Source organism: Macrobrachium rosenbergii, chromosome 58, assembly GCF_040412425.1.
Source record: "Macrobrachium rosenbergii isolate ZJJX-2024 chromosome 58, ASM4041242v1, whole genome shotgun sequence".
Lineage (NCBI taxonomy): Eukaryota > Metazoa > Arthropoda > Malacostraca > Decapoda > Palaemonidae > Macrobrachium > Macrobrachium rosenbergii.
Window position 1 is genome coordinate 18047490 of NC_089798.1, and position 21608 is coordinate 18069097.

A 21608-nucleotide genomic window follows, 5' to 3' on the forward strand; every position below is an offset into this window, starting at 1 on the left:
ATAAAAGGAACTAAACTGTAAAAAGGTGAAAAAAGTAGCAGAATTCCAAAAAAAAATCTATGGTACTGAAATGAAAAGATAAAAAGGATGTATGTGTTCTGAGTACAATGCATGACGATTCTATGGTAAAGGGTGAAATCTAGGAGAGGAAGAGAAACGTATAAACCGAAAGCAGTTGCAGATTATAATGCAACCATGGGCGGAGTTGATTAGTCTGATAACCTCTTGTTCATTTTTCGACCGTAAGAAACAGACTGAAGAAATATTACAAGAAAGTATTTTGACATTTGTGAGACATGTCTGTTGTGAATTGCTATGTTACATATGGAGCCCTTGGTGGGAAGGTTGTAAGACATGAATTTATTTTGAGGATTAGTGAAAGACTGATTATGAAATATGCAGAAGAAAGACCTGTTCCCTTACGCAGGCCCCCACGACTTGCAGCGAAACCTTCACGGCTAACTGGCAGGCACTTTCCTGAGTATTGTCCCACTTTCCTGAGTATTGTCCACCTACAGATAAAAAGAAGATGCCACAAAGGACTTGTGCTCAGTGTCGGAAGAACAACATAAGAAGGGATAGCTCATATTGGTGTAAGGATTGTGAAGTAGGATTGTGTGTAGCCCCTTGCTTTAGAGATTGGCATACAAAAGAATAATAGTGCATGTATGTTTAACACTTATTGTTCAGTATTTTGTAGTCTTATGAAATAAAATAATAGTATTAATAGTTTTTTTTATCCCATCATTTAATAAAATTCCTACTCTCAACTACAGTATGAATTATAAGCATAAAAATCAATATTAACTTTGAAAAACTATCATCAGTGATATGACCGCTAATTGCAAGAAAATGCGTGACGGTATGTTAGCAGCGAGCTCAGCCGCGGGGGATGCTTAACAGGTTAAGGATGTTCTCCCCGAGGTCATCCATTTGGGCGCATGGTGGTTTGTAATACAATGCTGGGGTTGTTCTGCTATTCATGGGTGTAAGGCCTTGAAGTTTTTGAGTCAGTATCCATGGACTTCTTCAGGATATTGGGCTTTCCAGTTAGGCATTTTCTTTAGTTGGTGTCTTACTACGTCTGTCAGGATCTCAGTGAATCTGTTTTATTCTCCCCATTTCTTCTACCTTGATTTCCTGGAGCCATGTTCCATGTTTGTTGCTCCAGGTTCCATGTTTGTTGTGTGATACTGGATTGCTCTATATGTTTTCCCAGTCTCTTAGTTCAGCCTCAGAAATTTCCTGGTGGTTGTCTTACCCTCTTAGCTGGCCATATAGTCTTTTCTGGTTGGTTCCGAAGAGTTTGTTCTGCTGGTATTCTTTATTCTTGTTCATTTACCGTTGGATCTTATGAGCTCTGGCTTTAAGCCTTTGTTTTATATCTTCTGGTGTGTTGTTTAGTCCCTTCTCCTGTACTTTGTATTCCTCTCTTGTTTTCTTGCTTCTTAGCCTCTTTTCTGCCATCTCACTCAGTTTGCTCAAGTCAGATCTCGTCGCCATGATTTGTTTTTCCAGGCGCCTTTCCCCAAGATGGTTGCTGTTTTCGTTTCTGTTGGGTTGGTTGTGATGGTGGTGTTGGTGTTTGTATCCTCATGAGTTCTACTACAGTGAACCCCCCATATTCGCGGTGGATGTGTACCACCCCCTCCCCCTGCGAATAGCTAAAATCTGCGAATACTTAAAACCCCCCTAAAAACACTTAGAACTGCCCATTTTGATAATTTAAACACAAGAAAACACCAGTAAAATTGCTTATACCCGAGTATTGTAATAGTTTTATCACAAAATGTGCATTTATTCATGAAAATTATATGAAAACACAGTAATTTGTGAACATTTCTCAGTGAAAAATACCGCGAATGGGTGAATTTTCCACAAATAATGGCTAGATATGTTCCACAGAGAAACCCGCGAATGAGTGAGTCCGCAAATCATGAGAACACGAATACAGGGGGTTTACTGTACTCGTCTTGCTCCAGCATGTGCCAGGTTATTTGCTTCTGTGATACTGGTGGTGTGTTTTAGACTCATTATTTTATTAACTTCCCTTGCTTTCTCCCTCAGTTTCTTTGTGTTGTAGGCTTTCATGGAGGGGATCTTTGTTCTTTCTGCATCTGGCTTCATCCATTGTCTGATCTTTCCCACCCATTCCGACCTCCCTGTTACATCTTTAGTGTTTCCTCGTGTGTCATTGTTTGGTAGCTCATCATTCCTGTTGTTTCTGTGTCATCGTCTCTTAGTTTGTTTTCTTGTCCTTTGTTGCTGGGTGTTTCTCTTTCCAGTTCCTCTCTTTCTGTTGTAGAGAACCAGTTCTTTTTCTTTATGTTCCTTACTTGGTCTGCCAGCCTCTGTTCTGTTTGAGGGGTGTTATTTCTCTCATTCCAGAGGTTGACCAGTCGTCTTCTGTATCCTCTTTCTGTCAGGTTGCTTATGTATCATCTCCATATTTCCTTATTTTTTTCTCTTATTATTATTTTCTTCTCTTATTATTATTATATTATTGTTATTTAATCTTATTAATATTTGAAAATTAGTACTTATTATTACAAAAGTCTTGTGCCATCACTCATTCTCTCTCTCTCTCTGAGAGAGAGAGAGAGAGAGAGAGAGAGAGAGAGAGAGAGAGAGAGAGAGAGAGAGAGAGAGAGAGAGAGAGAGAGAGAGAGAGAGAGAGTTACAATAGCGTGTCATCATGGAGAAGTGGTTGCTACGAGCTCTATTATTGGCTACTTCTAATCCCTCTAGCCAATATCATGTCGCCATCATGTTGTCATGGAGCCTGTGTCAAAGCTCATAAAAAAATTGTAACATAACCAATGATGGAATTTTAGTACATTTCCATGTTGATATACAGTAATCCATTTTTCGATTTTTCGGGGCCAATATGCACCACTTTCCACTATCAGCATAACTGGGACTGCTGTGGATACCTAACACACACACTGCCACACACACACACACACACACACACACAGAGAGAGAGAGAGAGAGAGAGAGAGAGAGAGAGAGAGAGAGAGAGAGAGAGAGAGAGAGAGAGAGAGAGAGAGAGAGAGAGAGAGAGAGAGAGAGAGAATGTTTACACCAGCAAGCTGTTTCGTGATTTCACGGGTTTTAATTTAAAATTTTACTTATACTTTGCTGTGGTTACCTTAATATTAATATTTGTAAATAGTAAATCATTTTCATAAAACTGTATTGAGCCATGAAAATAAAATAAAAATCAATAATTAGTGAATATTGCTCCATGAAAAAATCTGCTAATGTGAATTTTCTTGTTGTAAGTGTTGGATTGAGCCATCCGAAATACCGTTGAGAATCTTTTAATCCTTTGGGAGTCTTGAAAACAACATATCCTGCATTTTTACTGAGTTTTTCATAAAAAAAAAAAAACTTCCAAATATAGACCATTCTGCCATCTTGGATGCATATTTCTTCCAATCGGATCAGCTCGTCCGAAATACAGTAAAAAATTGTAAGAAAACTTTACTTTTAATCCTTTGGGTGTCTTGACCATTCTGCCGTTTTGGATGCATATTTCTTCTGTTCTGATTGGCGATGGAATGGTGTTGTCCGAAATACTGTCAAAAATCGTAAGAAAACCTGGGTGTCTTGAAAACAATGTACAGTATGCTCCGTTTATACTGAGTTTCCTCCCACCCCTCCCCCAAAAAAATTTTTTAAATAAAACTCCAAATTTTACCATTCTGGAGCTATAATTCTTCCGTCAGATCGGCGTTGTCAGCGTCATAAACCTGTAACATGCGCTGTAACCCAAGACATAATTTTTGATGAATATATTTGAAGTGTCGTACACTCGAATGTTGTCAGCCAAGCCTGTTGTAACCGGAAACTGCCTGTACAGGTGTTGTCCTACTTACACTGGAGTTAGGTTCAAAAAACCCCCATTGTTTGTTGGAGAAAATGTATGTTGAATTTAGCCTAGCCTACACCATACAGTATATTCTATACAATTACAGTGCAGTATAGTAATTATTAACTCTTTCACGCCCAAATGACGTAGTGGTACGTAAAATTACCCTTCTCCCCTTCCTGTCTGACTGACGTACCGCTACGTAAAATTTCCCGAAATATTTCGTACGCATGGTAAGAGTACATTTTTTTTTTCCGGACAATTAGTGGTTTCCATAGGCTAAAGCATACCTTGGACCATGTAACTCGGGCATCAATACGCCAGCCAAGCAGTTCCTGTACTGCACATGCACAAATCCCTGGTGTAGTAAAATTCTCACAATGAAGTCAGCTGATCCCACCCACGCTTCTCTCTCAGAGACCAAGCGTACGAGCTACTATGAACCCTCCTTTTCTATCAGTTTTTTCACAAACTGTACTTATTCGTTTATATATATATATATATATATATATATATATATATATATATATATATATATATATATATATATATATATATATACATATATATATATATATATATATTAAGGATATATTCCTCCCTCATGTAGATGCCTGTGCATCATTAATTTTGAAATGCGCTTGCGATTCATTTGACTGTCGGGCCGGGAAAATTGGCGGGCAACGAGCGGAACCAAGCATGGTTTGAACTAGATCAGAGCTGTTAGCACCAGTGAGTAGCAGATAGGCCTCCCTTTCCCCCCTTTTCACCCCCATCACGTGATATGGGAGTATTCAAGTATGGGGAAGGTTAATAGGCATAGTGGGACTAGCCACCAGGTAGGACCTTAACCTCTAAGTAATTAATATTTAAGGATGCTTTTCCTCTGCCCTCTTTGCTGGTTCTCTTGATGTATTTGCAGGGATGTCGGACTAAAAATGAGGCCCCTACAAGATGCCGCTGGCTTTGGAACAGCAGACGCGTTCTCATCTCAGTACTGGGCGGAAGCTATCGCCCACCTTCTCCGCTTACGCTGGTTGAAACTACCATTGACGAATGGCCGAGTCGATTGTTTGGTGCCGCAATTATCAGACAAAGTTCATACATCGCAAATAGTCAGTAAACCAGCCCTTCCCCTTTTTACTTAAACTCCTTAAATTTCCATTTCCTTTAAACTTTAACTCCTTCCTCCACAAAGCAATTTTCCCTTGTTAAGAGTTCTGCTTCGGCCTCCCATATCTCGCCCATAATGTGCCTTGAATTTCAGTAAAGATCCCGTGATAATCGTCCAGTTATCCCTTCCCCTGTGCAACTTAAGGGCAATTTAGGCTAAGTAATACAAGTGTTTAAATTTTCTCTGTGTGATTGCGAGCATGTGTTCTCATAGTTAAAAGCCCAATCAATTACGATTCCCCTACTGTGCTTACGTGATTTCCTTATAATTATCTGCTGGGCTGCGTAGTGGTTAATATTTAACATGTGCAATGTGCAACATTTTATAGGGGGATGCCATTTCCTTCAGTGTGTGCCGCCGTTTCTAATCCAGGACCTGTCTTTCAAGAGAGACAAGCTGCTCCATCGCACTCTGTGTCCGATAATTCTGACTGCCTTTCAAATCCTGAAACTATTCCTGGTCGTAGTCCGATTCCTTAAGTCCGTTGTGGCCTCGCCAAATTTTATATGAATTATTTTCCCCATCCTGGAGTTCAATCCTTTGCAGCATACTAACTGAGACAATTTAGTGTAATTAGGGCATGACTGAGCTATTATTATTATAACTGCAATAATTGTATTGTACATTGGCCCCCTTATTACTCAGCTTGCTTGTTGCCAATCACTGCATTATTGTTCTCAGTGTATAATTAATGAGTCTGCCCATTGGCTAACATTTTGCATTCTGTTTTGTCTCCTTGCTTATTTGTTAATCTCTGTAAATAAACCCCTTTAAATTGTAAATTCTAATTCCAAATGGCAACCTTCCTCCTGTAATTGTAATTCCAGGGAAAATCTAAGGTAAGTTTCAAATAACTTTTCCTTTGTCCATAATCTGGGTGTACTTGGTTCCTTTGCAGTCATAAGTTTTAAATTTGTTCAATTCTCTCCCAAAAGACCAAGACAATATATATATATTATGATAATATATATATATATATATATATATATATATATATATATATATATATATATATATATATATATATATATATATATATATATATATATATATATATATATATATATAATATATATATATATATATATATATATATATATATATAATAAATATATATATATATAATATATATATATATATATATATATATATATATATATATATATATATATATATATATATATATATATATATATATACACACACACACATACAGGCAGTCCCCGGTTTACGACGGGTCCGGCTTACGACCCTTTTCAGATATATTCATCAGAAATTATTTCCCGGTTTACGACGCATGTTCCGGGGTTATGACGCGTTGTACGCCGATCCGACTGAAGAAATATGGCACCAAAATGGCAGAATATTCAAAATTCGGAGTTTTTTTTTTATGAAAAACTCAAAAATGCAGTTTACATCGTTTTCAATACACCCAAAGCATTTAAAGTAAGGTTTTCTTAGGATTTTTGATGATTTTCGACGATTTTTCGGTTTACGACACGGCGGAAAAACAGAACCCCTGTCGTAAACCGGGGACTGCCTGAGAGATAGATAGATTATATATATATATATATATATATATATATATATATATATATATATATATATATATATATATATATATATATATATATATATATATATATATATATATATATATATATATATATATATATATATTTTATATACATACATACATACATACATACATACATGGTATAGTAATTATTATCAGCTAAGGACTGACTTAGGACAATTCAGGAGAAAAAGAAATTGAATAACACAAACAAGAATCAGATGTGTACTGTAGGGGGTGACTTCCCAAGATTTGGTCCGTCGTCACCAAACTTGAACGGTGATAGCTTTGCATAACTAAAAATTGGAAGAGGAGGGGGATGATAAAGCAGCAAATTTCAGTTTCATAAGATCTAATTTTGAAGTTAATTTTACGGGGGTCCCATCATACACGAGATATAAAATTAGTGTGTGATCACATATTAGTGTCGTATTATAAATTACAAACAATGAATATGCATGTTTTCCATGGATCTTTTAAAAAGTTATTCTTTACTTCACTGTATCCAATAATATTGTGAGTATTCTCATATTACTCTTGTATTGTGAAATACAAACATAGCCATCAGTGTTTCGGTTTGGAAATTAGCTGCTGGTGTTTAAAAGGTAAGTTTACTTAGCCGTATTTAACTCAATTCAGAGCAAATTTTCTTTCCTCTACTTAGCATAAATGAATCTCTACGTATTTTATGTGGGACAAGGTTACTGCTCGTTATACGAAGAGTTTCTAAGTCGAAATATAACTTACGCACATCTCGTTGTGAACTAAATGTATTCTTTTATGCCCAGTAGTTTTGATTGAAATACTTTTCTCTCAATTTTATTTATATGGTTGAGTTTGATGGCACATCAAAGTTTATGGGAGTTTCATCCATGTTGCCCATAAACGATAATTTATAGTCATTAGCAGATTGAACATTGTTTTCTCAGCTTCAGCAACAACTTGCAGCTTAAATTTAGCAGTATATTTCCTTGCCCACCTTTTCTCCATTGTGAATAAGGGTATAATGTAAAAATGTATCAATCCTTTTTTACTTAACGTCATTTGTAACATAACTACGGTAATTGTTTACTATCGTGCGATGGTTGAAATATAAGCAAAACAGATGTTGTTATCCGATTCAGTTGTTCTTAGCAAAACAGCTGTTTCTCGTTTGGTTGTTTATGGCTGTACACTTATACGCAACAAGTAAAACATTACTAACAATATTTTTATCATTCTCTTTTACTTTTTCAGATTATTTAAGTAGAAGATGAGATAAAGAGATGGAGGAAAAAGAAGTTAGTCTGTAATTTGGTCACTTGCTGCCTGACTGTACGCTGCCGTCTGCACCCATCACACACGGAATTTAAAAATATTTTTAAATCTTATTGTTGTCAAATCGGAGAGAGAGAGAGAGTCACTGGTTAATGGCTCAGTTAACAGCGATCTGGTTTTAGGGGCTTGTCCAGCACAAAATTGGCAATTTTCGGCAGCAAAAATTGCCAATTTCTGTTTATTAGCGCCGCAAACTGGGTATCAGCGCTGATACCTAACACAGGCACCGATAACCGAAAATTGGCACTTTTCGGCGCCGTTAAGCCCCGAAAATCGCCAATTTTCAGCTATCATCACACCCTCAGAACGGAACCCCCACTGATAACCAGGACTGCCTGTATTAACCCTTAAACGCCGAGCCTCTATTTACAAAAACGTCTCCCGTATGCCGGCGGCGTTCGGGAGTTAGCGCCGAAGCGGAAAAAAAGTTTTTTTCAGAAAATCACAGCACGCTTAGTTTTTAAGATTGAGAGTTCATTTTTGGCTCCATTTTTTGTCATTGCCTGAAGTTTAGTATGCAACCATCAGAAATGAAAAAAATATCATATATAAATACTGAAATTATGACAGCGCAAAAAAATATTTTCATATATAATTTTATACAAATCGTGCTGTGAGCAAAACGGTTAAAGCTAACAGGTTATTTTTTTTTCTTTGTATTGTACACTAAATTGCAATGATTTTGGTATATAAATTGTAAAGCGATCAAAGCAACACAGAGAAAATATTATCACAAAATGATGCATGAATTCGTAACGAGCGGACGTAAAAAATGTTTTTTAAAAAATTCACCATAAATCGAAATATTGTGCTAGAGACTTCCCATTTGTTGAAAAATGAAGCTAATTGATTGAATATTACTAGACTGTAAGTGTTTTAGCTTACAATTGCAGTTTTCGACCATTTCGGTCGAGTTAAAGTTGACCGAAAGAATTTTTTCTATTTACCGTGATTTATATGAAAATATTTCAAAACTGATAAAAGCTACAACCATGAGTTATTTTCTGTTGTATTGTACATGAAATTGCGCACATTTTCATATATAAAACTTTATGTAACGACTAATATAAAACGGTGCAAACATTACGACAACGTGATGAAAAGAATTTCTGAGATGTTCAGCCGAGTTACCGCATGACGTAAGGAAAATGTTTTTTCAAAAATTCACCATAAATAGAAATATTGTGCTAGAGACTTCCAATTTATTGCAAAATGAAGGTAAATGATTGAATATTACTAGAATGTAAGAGTTTTAGCTTATAATTGCGTTTTTTTTACCATTTCGGTCGAGTTAAAATTGACCGAAGGTTGAAATTATGGCAGTTATTGTGATTTATATGAAAATATTTCAAAACTGATAAAAGCTACAACCATGAGTTATTTTCTGTTGTATTCTACATGAAATTGCGCACATTTCCATATATAAAACTTTATGTAACGACTAATATAAAACGGTGCAAACATTACGACAACGTGACGAAAAGAATTTCTGGCGGACGTAAGGAAAAAGTTTTTAAAAAATTCACCATAAATCGTAATATTGTGCTAGAGACTTCCCATTTGTTGTAAAATGAAGGTAAATGATTGAATATTACTAGAATGTAAGAGTTTTAGCTTACAATTGCATTTTTTTACCATTTCGGTCGAGTCAAAGTTGACCGAAGGTTGAAATTTTGGCAGTTATCGTGGTTTATATGAAAATATTTCCAAACTAATAAAAGCTACAACCATGGGTTGTATGTTGCTGTATTTTACATGAAATTGCACACATTTTCATATATAAAACTTTATGTAACGGCTAATATAAAACAGTGCAAAACTTACGACAAAATGACGAAAGAATTTCTGAAATTTTCGGCTGAGTTACCGCACGGGCGTATGGAAAAAGTTTTTTAAAAAATTCACCATAAATCGAAATATTGTGCTAGAGACTTCCAATTTGTTGCAAAGTGAAGGTAAATGATTGAATATTACTAGAATGTAAGAGTTTTAGCTTACAATTGCATTTTTCGACCATTTCGGTCGAGTCAAAGTTGACCGAAGGTTGAAATTTTTTGTAGTCGACGTACGGTGCGTCCACTCGGCACCCAACTGACAATTTTAGTCGACGTATGATACGTCCAGTCGGCTTTTAAGGGTTAATAGAATACACTGTTCTTAGATAAACTGGAGGTGGTCATCAGGGATATTGTGCGATGGGAAGATTAGCACAAAGGTTAAATGCAAGTTCAGAATATGGATGTAGCACAGATGAGGATGTATAAATTATATGGAGTCACAAGAAGAGATGTGATCATAAATGAATCTATTAAAGGAACAGTTGAGGAGTGCACCGACCGCTGAATTTCGAGGAATTATTGAATTTTAGTTACATACAGTCCCTGGGTTACCGTGGTCTCTGTTTACGGTGATCTGACTTTACAGCACATGGCTCACGGTGCCCTAAGTGCCATTTACTCCCATTATTATTATGATGTTCTGATTTACCGCGTTCTTCAGGTTATGGCGCACCGTCGGGAACAGAACCCCCACGTAAAATGGGGTCTGCCTGTATTAACAGTTTTCAACTGTCTTGTATCTAAATTAACATATCCCTGAAGCATTAATGCTTAAAGAAAAAAAAAAATGGTTTATTGGCAATTCTGCTCATTGTTTGTATGGCACTATGAGGAAAAAAAAAAAAAAAAAAAAAAAAAAAAAAACTTGCAAAAAAAGTCTGTATGACTAAGTCTGGATAGACCCCAAGTGAGTTATGGACTTTTTTTGGACAGTTTAATGCATAAATAAATATATCTTGAAAAGTTATCACTAAAATAAAAAATGTTTACACTGGTTCATGGACCATTCTGTTCGCTTGTATGTGGACCATGTAAAAAGAAAAGTCTGTATGATTAATTCTGGATAGGTCCAAGTGAGTTATGGACTGTTTTAGACAGCTTTGTGTGTAAATAATAACTGGAAAGTTTTTGCTAAATAAAAAAAAGTTAGATTGGTTCATGGACAATTTTGTTCATCGCTTGTATGGCACTGTGAATGACAATTTGTAAAAAACGAAAAGAAGTCTGTATGACTAATTCTGGATAGGACCTTGTGAGTTATGGACTGTTTTAGACAGGTTTTGTGTAAAACATATCTTGAAAATTTCTTGCTAAATAATAATAATAAAAAAAAAGGTTTAGATTGGTTCATAGACAATTTTCTTCATTGCTTGTATAGCACTGTGGATGACAATTTGTAAAAAACGTAAAAAAAAAAAAGTCTGTATGACTAATTCTGGATAGGTCCAACTGAGTTATGGACTGTTTTAGACAGCTTTGTGTGTAAAACATATCTTGAAAAGTTTTTGTTGAATAAAAAGGTTTAGATTGGTTCGTGGACAATTTTGTTCATCACTTGTATGGCACTGTGAATGAAAATTTGTAAAAAACATTAAAAACCTGTCTGTATGACTAATTTTGGATAGGTCCAAGTGAGTTATGGACTGTTTTGGACAGCTGTGTGTGTAAATAAACATATCTCGAATCGTTATTGCTAAAAAAAATGTTTAGATTGGTTTTTGGACAATTCTGTTCAACGCTTGTAAGGCACTGTGAACAAAATTGTAAAAATACATGTAAAAAGTGTCCAAATAATAACCTGTAAAGAATAATTGTCACCCACTACAATATCCCATTCTCTCTAGCAGTAGCATCATAGAGAAAACGGGTTGTAATGATATAGGGATAACTCGCTCAAGATGCCCTGATTGTCTAAGGATTCTCTAGAAAGTCCAAAATTTTTTTGTTTTCAGGTTTTCTCAAAACTTAATGTTTTTTAAAACTAAAAGCTTATTTTTCCAAGAAAACTAAACCAAATTCAATGAAACTTTTACAGAATGTAGAATAACTATATCTATTTTGTCGTTGGGAAAATAATTTTTTAGTGCAACTTTTTTGTGCATAGTTTTGAAAAGTGACATGATTAAAAAAAAAAAAAAAAAAAAACTTAACCCTTAAGGGAAGGCATAATTTACATTCACACTGTATAAATAAAAAAATTGTAAAGATTTTCCTTCCATGAGAAGTTGAAAATGACTATTTACAACCCCTTGTGAGGCCTCATTTACAAGACAATCATAACTTTTACCAACTTACATATGTTTTTTCTAATATATAAGTTTTTTGGATTTTGTAAAATTATTATTAATGCTCACACAATATCAAAACATAAGAAATAAAAGCAGTAACAAATTTTTTGCATATATGTTGTAAAATATTCACGTAAATTTACAAGTAGGAAGATTCAGTAACTTTTTTTTTACTTTTACATGCTTTTTCTAATATTTCTCTGCAATTTTCTTTGTAAAATTACATTTACAACCGACATACTATTGTAAAAGATAAAAACAAAAAACAATAGCAACCCCTTCATATATTTACAAGCAAATTTACAAAAAGACTCGTGTAAGAGAGAGATATGCAGTACCTTCCCCCTTGAAGTCACAAGCATTACTGTTGGCCTAACTCTCACGTCTGTTTAAAACTTGCCATTAATGAATTTATAGCATATAGAAGTATTGGCACCTTTGTTTTGAATCATTATTACCATAACAGTGGTGTGTAATTCCGCTTCACACTGAAGCTCAATCCGTCCACCTCCCCAAACCTGTTTTACTTCACACTGAAGCTCAATTCGTCCACTAAGGGTTAAGAAGTCAAATTTCTAAATTTCCCCGCAAAATAATTTTCACTATTAGTTGTAGAATAAGTGGCAAAAATCTGAAGCAAATCCATTCAATCATAAGGTATAAAGTCATTTACTTTATAATGGGGCCTTATGGCACAGGCACTCCCCTTAAGGTAGGGGAAGTATCACAGATGGCCCAGGAACGAAGACTACTGCGGTTTGCTTATGTTATACAGAGATAGGAAAGCCATGTGTGTAAAAGGGTTGATCATGGAGGTGGAGGGAAGAAATGGAAGGCAGAAGGAAGAAATGGAAGGCCAGAGTTCTGAGGGAAGCATAAAATAGCACATGATATGAGAGAAAGTTTCAAGAAGTTGGGATGTATGGGACAGAGAAAGGTGGAGAAGGCTGACAGGAATCAGCAACCCCAAACAGAAATGGGTGGAGCTGAAGACAAAAAAGCAGCAGAATTCTCTCTCTCCACCATCACATCACATTCAGGAACAACACAGAAAACTACCTAATGAATTTTACTTTATAATAACTGTGGCATTGTAAAAAGCCTAAATCAAAATGTCAGCACTCACCAAAACTGAAGGTGTTTTTGCTTCCCCTGTGTCACTCCCAGCAACTGATGCTCTACTTCCTGGAACTCTGTTGTGCTGAAAAAAATTCCAATACTTATTTGCAATTAACATTAAACATTCATTACATTCAACAACACTAAGCACTGCACTGATAAATTTTATTGCCTAATCTATCTTCAGTTTTCTCAAAATGATAGTTTACATAAAATTTATACATTTATCACTAATTACAAGATTTAAATATAAATGCAGAATGAATGTGCTGTGTCAGCAAATGAACTTTCCAAAGAAATAGCATGATGAAGGATATAATGAGTAGGGAAGAGCTGAGACTGCAAATAACATGGCACAATTTACTATAATGAGCAATGAAGAGCCGAGACTGCAAATAACAACATGGTGCAATTAACTAGTCTTTGTGCTGCAATTACTCATAATAAACAATACTTTTTTACAACACCAAGACATCCTTAGAGAGACTTTTTCATCTCCAAATGGTAATCACAGAAACCAAACAATCACACAGCCACTAATCAGAATAAAAAGAACACAGGAATTTTGTAAGCAGTTATCAGTGACCATCACCTTCACTGCCATGCTAAAACTATGTTGAAACCACCAACAAAAAGTTGGTATGATTATCTTGGTCGATGCAAAGTAAATGCATTTGATGATATGAAGGATTAGAGTTGAAGCATGCAATCAACAGTTCTTTCATATTAACCATACCATTTTATTGTTACTAATGAAAGAATTCTAATGCTACATCATCTCTTCTGTCATAAACATGAGTGAAAAAAGCCAATGAAAGGGAACAGAAAATGCAATAATTCTCAGTCACACACTATTCCTTAAATTTCATGTTCCAAGCAACCTGATCTTTAACCCAATCCCCATAAGGAAATACACTATATATGACAAAAGCTTGATGACCAGGTACCTGTATATTACTTACTTTGTAATCTTTATTATAGCCTTCCTTTACACATTCTGGACATTCCCAGCTGTTTGGTAAATCTTCATTGACAATACCATCCACATTTTCAAACTGCAAAGTAAATGAAGAAAAATAATAACCTCTACACCTTTATTTACATACACAAGTGTCAAAGCCTGGATTTTAAAACATACATTTTTGTAAATATTTTCAACTAGTGAGAACTTACCTTGTTTGATAGACAAGAAAGATGTGAAACTTTATAGCATACACAGCACTCAAATAAGCTATTGGGGACATTAGGAGGTGGTTTTTGTATTCCGAGTGACACTGTCCTTCCCCAGCCATCCAATTCGCATTCATAACAAATAGCAGCAGCAGGAAGCATTGGCTGAAAATCAAACATCAATATTAGTTTCATTGGTATTGTGTATTAACATAATTAAATACTTGCAGGAGCTTAAAAAATCAGGTAAACCAATAAATTTCATGTACACTCAACTTACAACCAGAATATCACAACTGGTGTATTCACACTATTTTTGCTCAAGGTCACCCTCTACACTAACAATTTCTTGACAGAATTAGCTCAACATACATTTGAATAATAAAACAACTGGTGCAATACCATATTAATGGGGCTATGTAACAAAGATCACCATGAAAATCATTAAAATTTTCTACTATCTATACATGGCCTAGTAACACTTGATACATGAACTATTACATAGTAAAAGTTCTTATTTTGCACCTGGAACTGACCATGTGATTTTTTAATACATTAATGCAAATTGACCATGTGATTTTTTAATACAATAATGCAAGTCCTAATTGCATACCCACAATATAAAATCTTTCAGAAAAGTTTGACGATGAAATCCAAATAGCATACTCTATATATGACACCCACTTTCCCTTCCCTTTCAGCATCCCTGAAAAATAAAGTCGAGTATGGGTTCCTAAGAGAAAACCTGTTATTTTGCCTATGACAGTTGCCACTGTCACCTGATGAGGAAATCCCAATAGCAGACACTACATATGACACTCAATTTACCTTTCCCTTCATTATCCCTGAAAGACTAAAAGTAGTGTGGATTTGTAGAGAAAACCTGTTATTTGCCAATGACAACTACCACTGTCACTGGAAGATGAAAACCCAATAGCAAACTCTACAAATGATGACGACTTTCCCTTCCCTTTCACTATCCCTGAAGGATCAAAGGAGTGTGTGGATTTATAGAAAAAAACATGTTATTTGCCTATGACGACCTCCATTGTCACCTGAACCTATGCCTATGTTGTGGAGCTAAGAATCACTGTTGCACAATGTTCTATCCAGCCTGCAAAATCCATGAAGTGATCAGATTATCCTACTGCTACTCCTGTGGCACATGCTCTCCCAAAACTGAGCTAGAAAGGAGCAGTTCTAAGTGTGCATGCAACTCAGATGCTACTCATTATATTAGTTCTGCCTCTGGGTCTGTTCCGACTAGACAAAGCAGCAATGTTTGGATAGTTGACCAGAATTCTATACAGCATATCAAAAACATCTTGTAGGAGTGAGTCTACTTTGCACCAGGCCTCTTACAGTTAGTATTAATACTGTTCCCAGTATCATTTTGACAGCTTCTAAATACACCCAATTTTTAACGTAATTTGTATTTTTCCTGGGGTATACAAACAATAGCTTTCTATAAATGGGAGTACCCAGTGCACTGCACATGCTGGTTGTGTACTGGGTGACAAACAAGTGTAACAAAGAAAGCCCTGGACATACTGCCCTGGCCTCTCATGCCTACATCCATGACAATGTAGGGTTTGGCCCAATTGCAAACCATACCAAGAAGGTAGATCTGGAACGAAGAGGGGGAGGCAGAGGTGGGTTTATCCTATATGAAAAACTATAATTTGTATACCTAGGGAAAACAAATTGTTTTTAAAATTTGGCATGTGTTCCTACCAGCATACAAACCTTCACTTTTCATAAATGAAGAGAAGTTTGCCCAAATGTGAGTGACTTGATAAGTGAGGAAGGTGACTGGCCTCCCTACCGTGGCCAAATGAACAATGGCTACCTGTCTGCCATATACCTCCTCTCTCCCCTTCAGGAAGGTTTCCTAGCATAGGTCCAGTCACAGCAGAATGAAACACCCTCAAAGACATCTGCTCCAACTGTTCCTCTCCATATGGTTAAACCTCACCCCCTGCTGCTTGAACCTCCCCAGGTAGGTGCTGGTGTCCAGCCTGCAGAAGGTGGAGTCCAGGGAAGGGGCATTGTGTGGGCATTTTCAGGGAGGTAACACTTCCCATCTCAACATGGGAGGGGTAGCAACTTCTCTGACCTCATTGCCAACAAGCCCTCCTGACAAGCTATTGACCGCCACCAAAACAGCCTGTGACAGGCAGGACCAGGGTAGCCCCATCAACTGCTTTGCCTCCAGGGCAGTGCCCACCAGCTGCTCAAGGCACAAGAAGGACCAAGGCGCTAAAGATGCAGGGGACACTGCTTCACCAGAGTCACATTCTTAAAATGGCTTTGATCTCCTGCAACCCCTTCACTTCCCCTGGGCTTGCCACTTCCGCCTTTGTTGACTCCTCCTGGTTGTCAAGATCAAGGGGGTTGCTGCTTTCCAAGGTACTCTCTCCATAACTCTGGGTGTGCTGTATGGTGAGAAACCTATCTCAGCATGGGAAGACTGTACAGCCTCTCAGTCCTTTAAAAGATGAGAAATTTTTATATATAACACACGATTCCATACCCAAGACACACCTGAATTCCTCTTGAGAATCACTGATAGCATCTCTATGCTGATGCTCACTAGCAAGTAAGTCCTCAAATAAGTTACACTCTCATGGGGTCATCTTTGATACTCTTCATGATTTCCTTTTGAAATTCTGAAAGTACTGCAAGTGAAATTTTCCCATCAGGGAAGCCTGCATGAACTGATTGAGCCAAGGCAGTTGCATCACCAATGCCTGGCAGTATAGAAAGTACAGCAAGCTGAATTTCCTATTAGGGAAGCATGCATGAACTGATGAGCCAAGGCAGTTGTATCATCACTGCCTGGCAGTATAGAAAGTACAGCAAGCGGAATTTCCTAATAGGGAAGCCTGCAGTATAAGTCCAGGACAAATCACTACCCCCTGGAAGGTCAACACACTTCAAATGGGGTTAAATGGACCTTATCATGGTCCCCTCAATACATGACTGCTGCATGGGAAAGGCAAGATTCTCATTCGAAGTATTAGTCTACTGTAAAGCAGAAGACCGTTCCCTAGGCCTAGATCTTCTGGATTCAGAAAGGAAATTTCAGTCACTATATCCACTTCATGTCAGGTATCAGTGACCTCTCTCTCCCAAAGGATAGAGACTACTTCTCCACGGGAGAAGTTGAAGTAGGAGTTCGTAGAATCCACTGCTTTTGGAGTATTGGCCAAAATGTGGATTCTACTTGTAGAGGGATGGAAACACACTCCCATAGTTCTGCTTGAACGATGTACAGTAGTCTCCCTCTTCCGTACTCCAATTGAAACCTATTGCTCATAGAAACAGCTTTAAAATTAGCTCTTTCATCATTTAAACTTGCTGCCAAGAGTGGCATGTTTTACACATGTCCAGCCATCAACCAAATTCTACTTTATGCCTTCAGGGGCTGGCTCATGGCAGGTAGTTATAAACCATTTCCACAGGCAGAAAGCAGAGAGCAATTTGCTGTGGCACAGGTAATGGACCTGTGTAATAGTAGCCTAGTAGTGATATAAGGAATGAGTGTTTAATGAAAACTACATAGTGTTAGCTACCTATATCCCTATATAGGCTGGAAGAATTTCAAAATTAACAACGGCCTACATGGCCACAAGTGTCTATAGTATGATGTAAGGAAACATGATCAATGGGTTATATCCATAAAATAGTAATGTATTAAAATATTAATTCGCAATTACTGCAATAACACTGCCTCAAACGATTTACTCACAAATGTCTCTTAACTCAGGACAATATTAAATGGATATCCATACTGTATAATTTTACTTTTTTCATAACCTCTGATTATCCATTCTACAGCATTCCCAAGTACCAGGTAAAGGTTATGTAGCCTATAGGCTACGTCAGCGTACATAAATAAAATCAATAACTATTATAATTATCGTACCAAAAATATATAAAATCAATATCTATAAGATTTTAAAATGTTTGGCAAAGCTCACCATTATGAAAGAGTACTTATGTATTTCCCTAGGAACAATTCAAATGTTAGAAAAATTTTCTCAACACCTGTGACATCCGTAATGGCAGAGTAATAACTGTTGAAAGTAGTTATGCCTGAATGTATTCCGTTAACATCGAAAAGGACTCTGGTACCAAGGATAACTGGAAACTACCAATATCAAAAAACCATTTGGAAATGTTGGCTTTAGTAAACACCAAGGCTTTCAAGTCGAGTACAATTAGGAACTATGATCACGTCTATGTTTAGTAATGAAGTTAGGCTAGCCTGATTTACCCTTTCAATAACTTCAAATTACTGTATCTATCAATGTTAAAAAGGTCTCTGCATAATAAGTTTCAATGACAAAACTGTCTAATATTGCCTTAATGCGTTTTGTCAAATATTGCCTTAATGCTAATTCTCACTTTGTTAAACAAGAAAACACAGCACAGCAATTATAGTGTAGCCTAGTGATCTACTGAGTTCGTGCCTTGCAAGAGGCCTGTTGACTCCCAATTTAAGTAATTATAAGCCTACTCATTGAAATTTTAAGGAACTAAAACTTTACACTGGGTCTTAAAACTAAGTACTTAGCTTGATTCATGTTATGAGGGAAAACATAAAAGTGAAAAATGCAGTCTAAATCAACTTCCAGAGCACAACCCAGCGACTAGTAAACTACTGGACAGACCACAGTGTAATGGGGGGACCATGAGAGAGTAACTCCTTTGAGGACAAACAGTGGGTACACTATACAAAAAATGATTATAATAAAATCAATTTTTTAGGTACTTACCCTCTTTAGCTTTATCTGCGGCTACTTGGCGCAGGTTCGACAAGTGTTAAAACTTAAATAATCATTAATGAACGCTCCCAACAGTTACCCCCTCCCATTATAGAGGGTAATTACCATCTATCATTAGCTGACTCCAACACTGAGTGCTGGAGGGGTAAGAGTTTTCCCTATAACCAAATTATCAGATATTAGAGGTGGTGGAATGTGGACCTGAAATATAGCCATTGGTTGAGATTGTGCAATTCAGAATGGCGTGTTTGGCCTCTGTGCCTCAGGCCTGCAGAGCTGATGGGAGCTAAAACCACAACTAAACATAATCCCTAAAGAGTTACCACTTAACCGAGTTGCTCTGGCACCTCACACCCATTACACCATCACCAATTTTCCCTGAAAAAATGTGATTCTTGATCAGCACCTGGTAGCTTTCCCCCAAAAAGGAGCAATGGTTTGATATTACCATGTACAAACTCCAATACATAAGGTTCCTCACTTACCCAGGATAGGGTCAATAGTGAAAACCTATACTGTGCAGTTTCACCTTCAAAAGGGGACAATCCTCTGGAGACAATGCATGGTGTGCTTTCAGGATTAAGAGTCAACAAGGAAAGTCATGGAACCTAAGAATTCTCAACAGTACAAATAGGTTCCAACACTGCTTCCTTAATGGTTAAGATGGGATGTATAGCATATATAGCCCTAACAGGGCATCAAAGCAGCTCATCTTCCTCAGGAATCAGTGTCTCTAAAGAGGGGATTGAGAAAACTCTTGGAAGAGCTTTCGTCTTGACAAAAACTCTTGGAAGAGCTTTCGTCTTGACATCATCTTAGCACAAAAGGATGCATTAAAAAGATAGTTCTGCTCCAGTACGTGAACACCCTACTAACAATATCACATGTAACCCAATTTCTCTTCTGGCTGAACCCAAGGCCACTAGAACGTGTTCTACAAAAGAGCCTTGAGAGAAGCCTCTCTCCGGAAAAGAAAGGGGGAGGGTGCCCTCAGGAGTCTCATGTCAGCCTTGAGAGAAGCCTCTCTCCGGGAAAGAAAGGGGGAGGGGGCCCTCAGGAGTCTCAAGTCAATGACTAGGTTCCATAAAAGCAGCTTAGCATAGCCTTCAGCAGTCCACCTGAAAAGTGTGAACAGTTCTGCCTAAGTCAGCATGGATTATAGTCTTGATGGAGGAAACAGACAATCCTTTGGCATCTCTTAAGAAGTACAGGCCTTTAAACATAGTTAACATTGGTGTGAAGACAGGGATTGCCCCTGGACTTGCACCATTATCTATACAGCTCCCATGACACTGAACAAAAATTAGTGGACTTTCCCTTTGTCATTAGGAAAGAGTTCCCAGATGACTTATAAAACTCTCTGGAAATGCGTAGCTAGACGAAAGTTTCCATGAGGTTACGTGAGGCACTTTGGTATTTCCATAAATCTTCCCTGTCCACGCCTGGCGAAGCAGATTTGTCTATGGAGGTAATGCCTAGGAACTCTAAAGATACATAAAAGGACTGGGACTCAATGCCTCCTAGGCCACCAAAGCACGTTGAAAAACATGGTGAAGTTCCCAGTAGTCCTCAACCCCAGAGTACCCCCTTCAACAGCGGAAACATAGGGAAGGCATACACAAACAGGTTTGTCCAATCTTGAACCATAATGTCTACTGCCCAGGCTTGAGGGCCTGGAACTGGGGAGACATACAGCTGGAGACAATGATTCTGCTTAGCTGCAATGATATCAATGAGGGGTTGGCCGAACACTCCAAATCACCTTGCTAACTACAGGGTAAAGATCAACAGCGGGAGAGTACCTGTCCTGGATGATTTAAAGTATCCACCAAACATACAGTCAACCAGGAACCAACTTACTCATATGGCCAATATTCCTCTCAACTGTCTAGAGGCTGAAGTCCTGGTGATGGTTACCAAGGTTTCTGAATTCATGACTGCTGCCGTTTTATATGATCTGGAGAAGGCATGCTCAAGAAGACAAATTACTTTAATCCATTCTTGATGCCAACAACTGCTTGCAGTTAATGAGAAGATTCCCTCCTACTGGCGACCACACCCTTGAAGTGACTGGTTCCCGATAACCAATTCCCATCCTTGTCCCAAGCAACTGAATACAGTGAGAGGTCTGGGTTCAGGGACTCTAGGGACTTCCCTACAAGAAGCAATACTATGGACAATGACCAATCAAGGGAAAGGACCCGTTCTTGGCTCCACAGCTACAACTCATGGTCTGGCCAAGTCTCTCCATGCCTGTGCAATTGAAGAGGTAACAGCCAAAGTCAAACACTCGGAACTTCTCTAGAGAAGACAAGTGGCGTAAGTGATACAACCAGCATTAGCGGGCATGCCCCCCGAGGAGGAGAACTCTTTCATGATTAACAACATATTTTTCTACTCTAGCTCGAGTCGGAAAACCTTGAGCAGAACAGAATCAATTACCATGCCCCAGTAGGTAACTC

General features: G+C 37.4%; 1 protein-coding gene across 6 annotated transcripts in view; it reads right to left on the reverse strand.

The window, feature by feature from the left end:
- The window catches only part of LOC136837154 (lysine-specific demethylase 2A-like), a 255225-nt gene that overhangs the window by 50048 nt on the left and 183569 nt on the right, over positions 1-21608 (reverse strand). For all 6 annotated transcript variants that reach the window (XM_067101814.1, XM_067101812.1, XM_067101816.1 and 3 more), the window contains exons 12-14: positions 14360-14521; positions 14149-14241; positions 13194-13268 (exon numbers count right to left, since the gene is read on the reverse strand). In XM_067101814.1, the coding sequence (XP_066957915.1) occupies positions 13194-13268; positions 14149-14241; positions 14360-14521 (330 nt within the window). The remainder of the gene's footprint in view (positions 1-13193; positions 13269-14148; positions 14242-14359; positions 14522-21608) is intronic.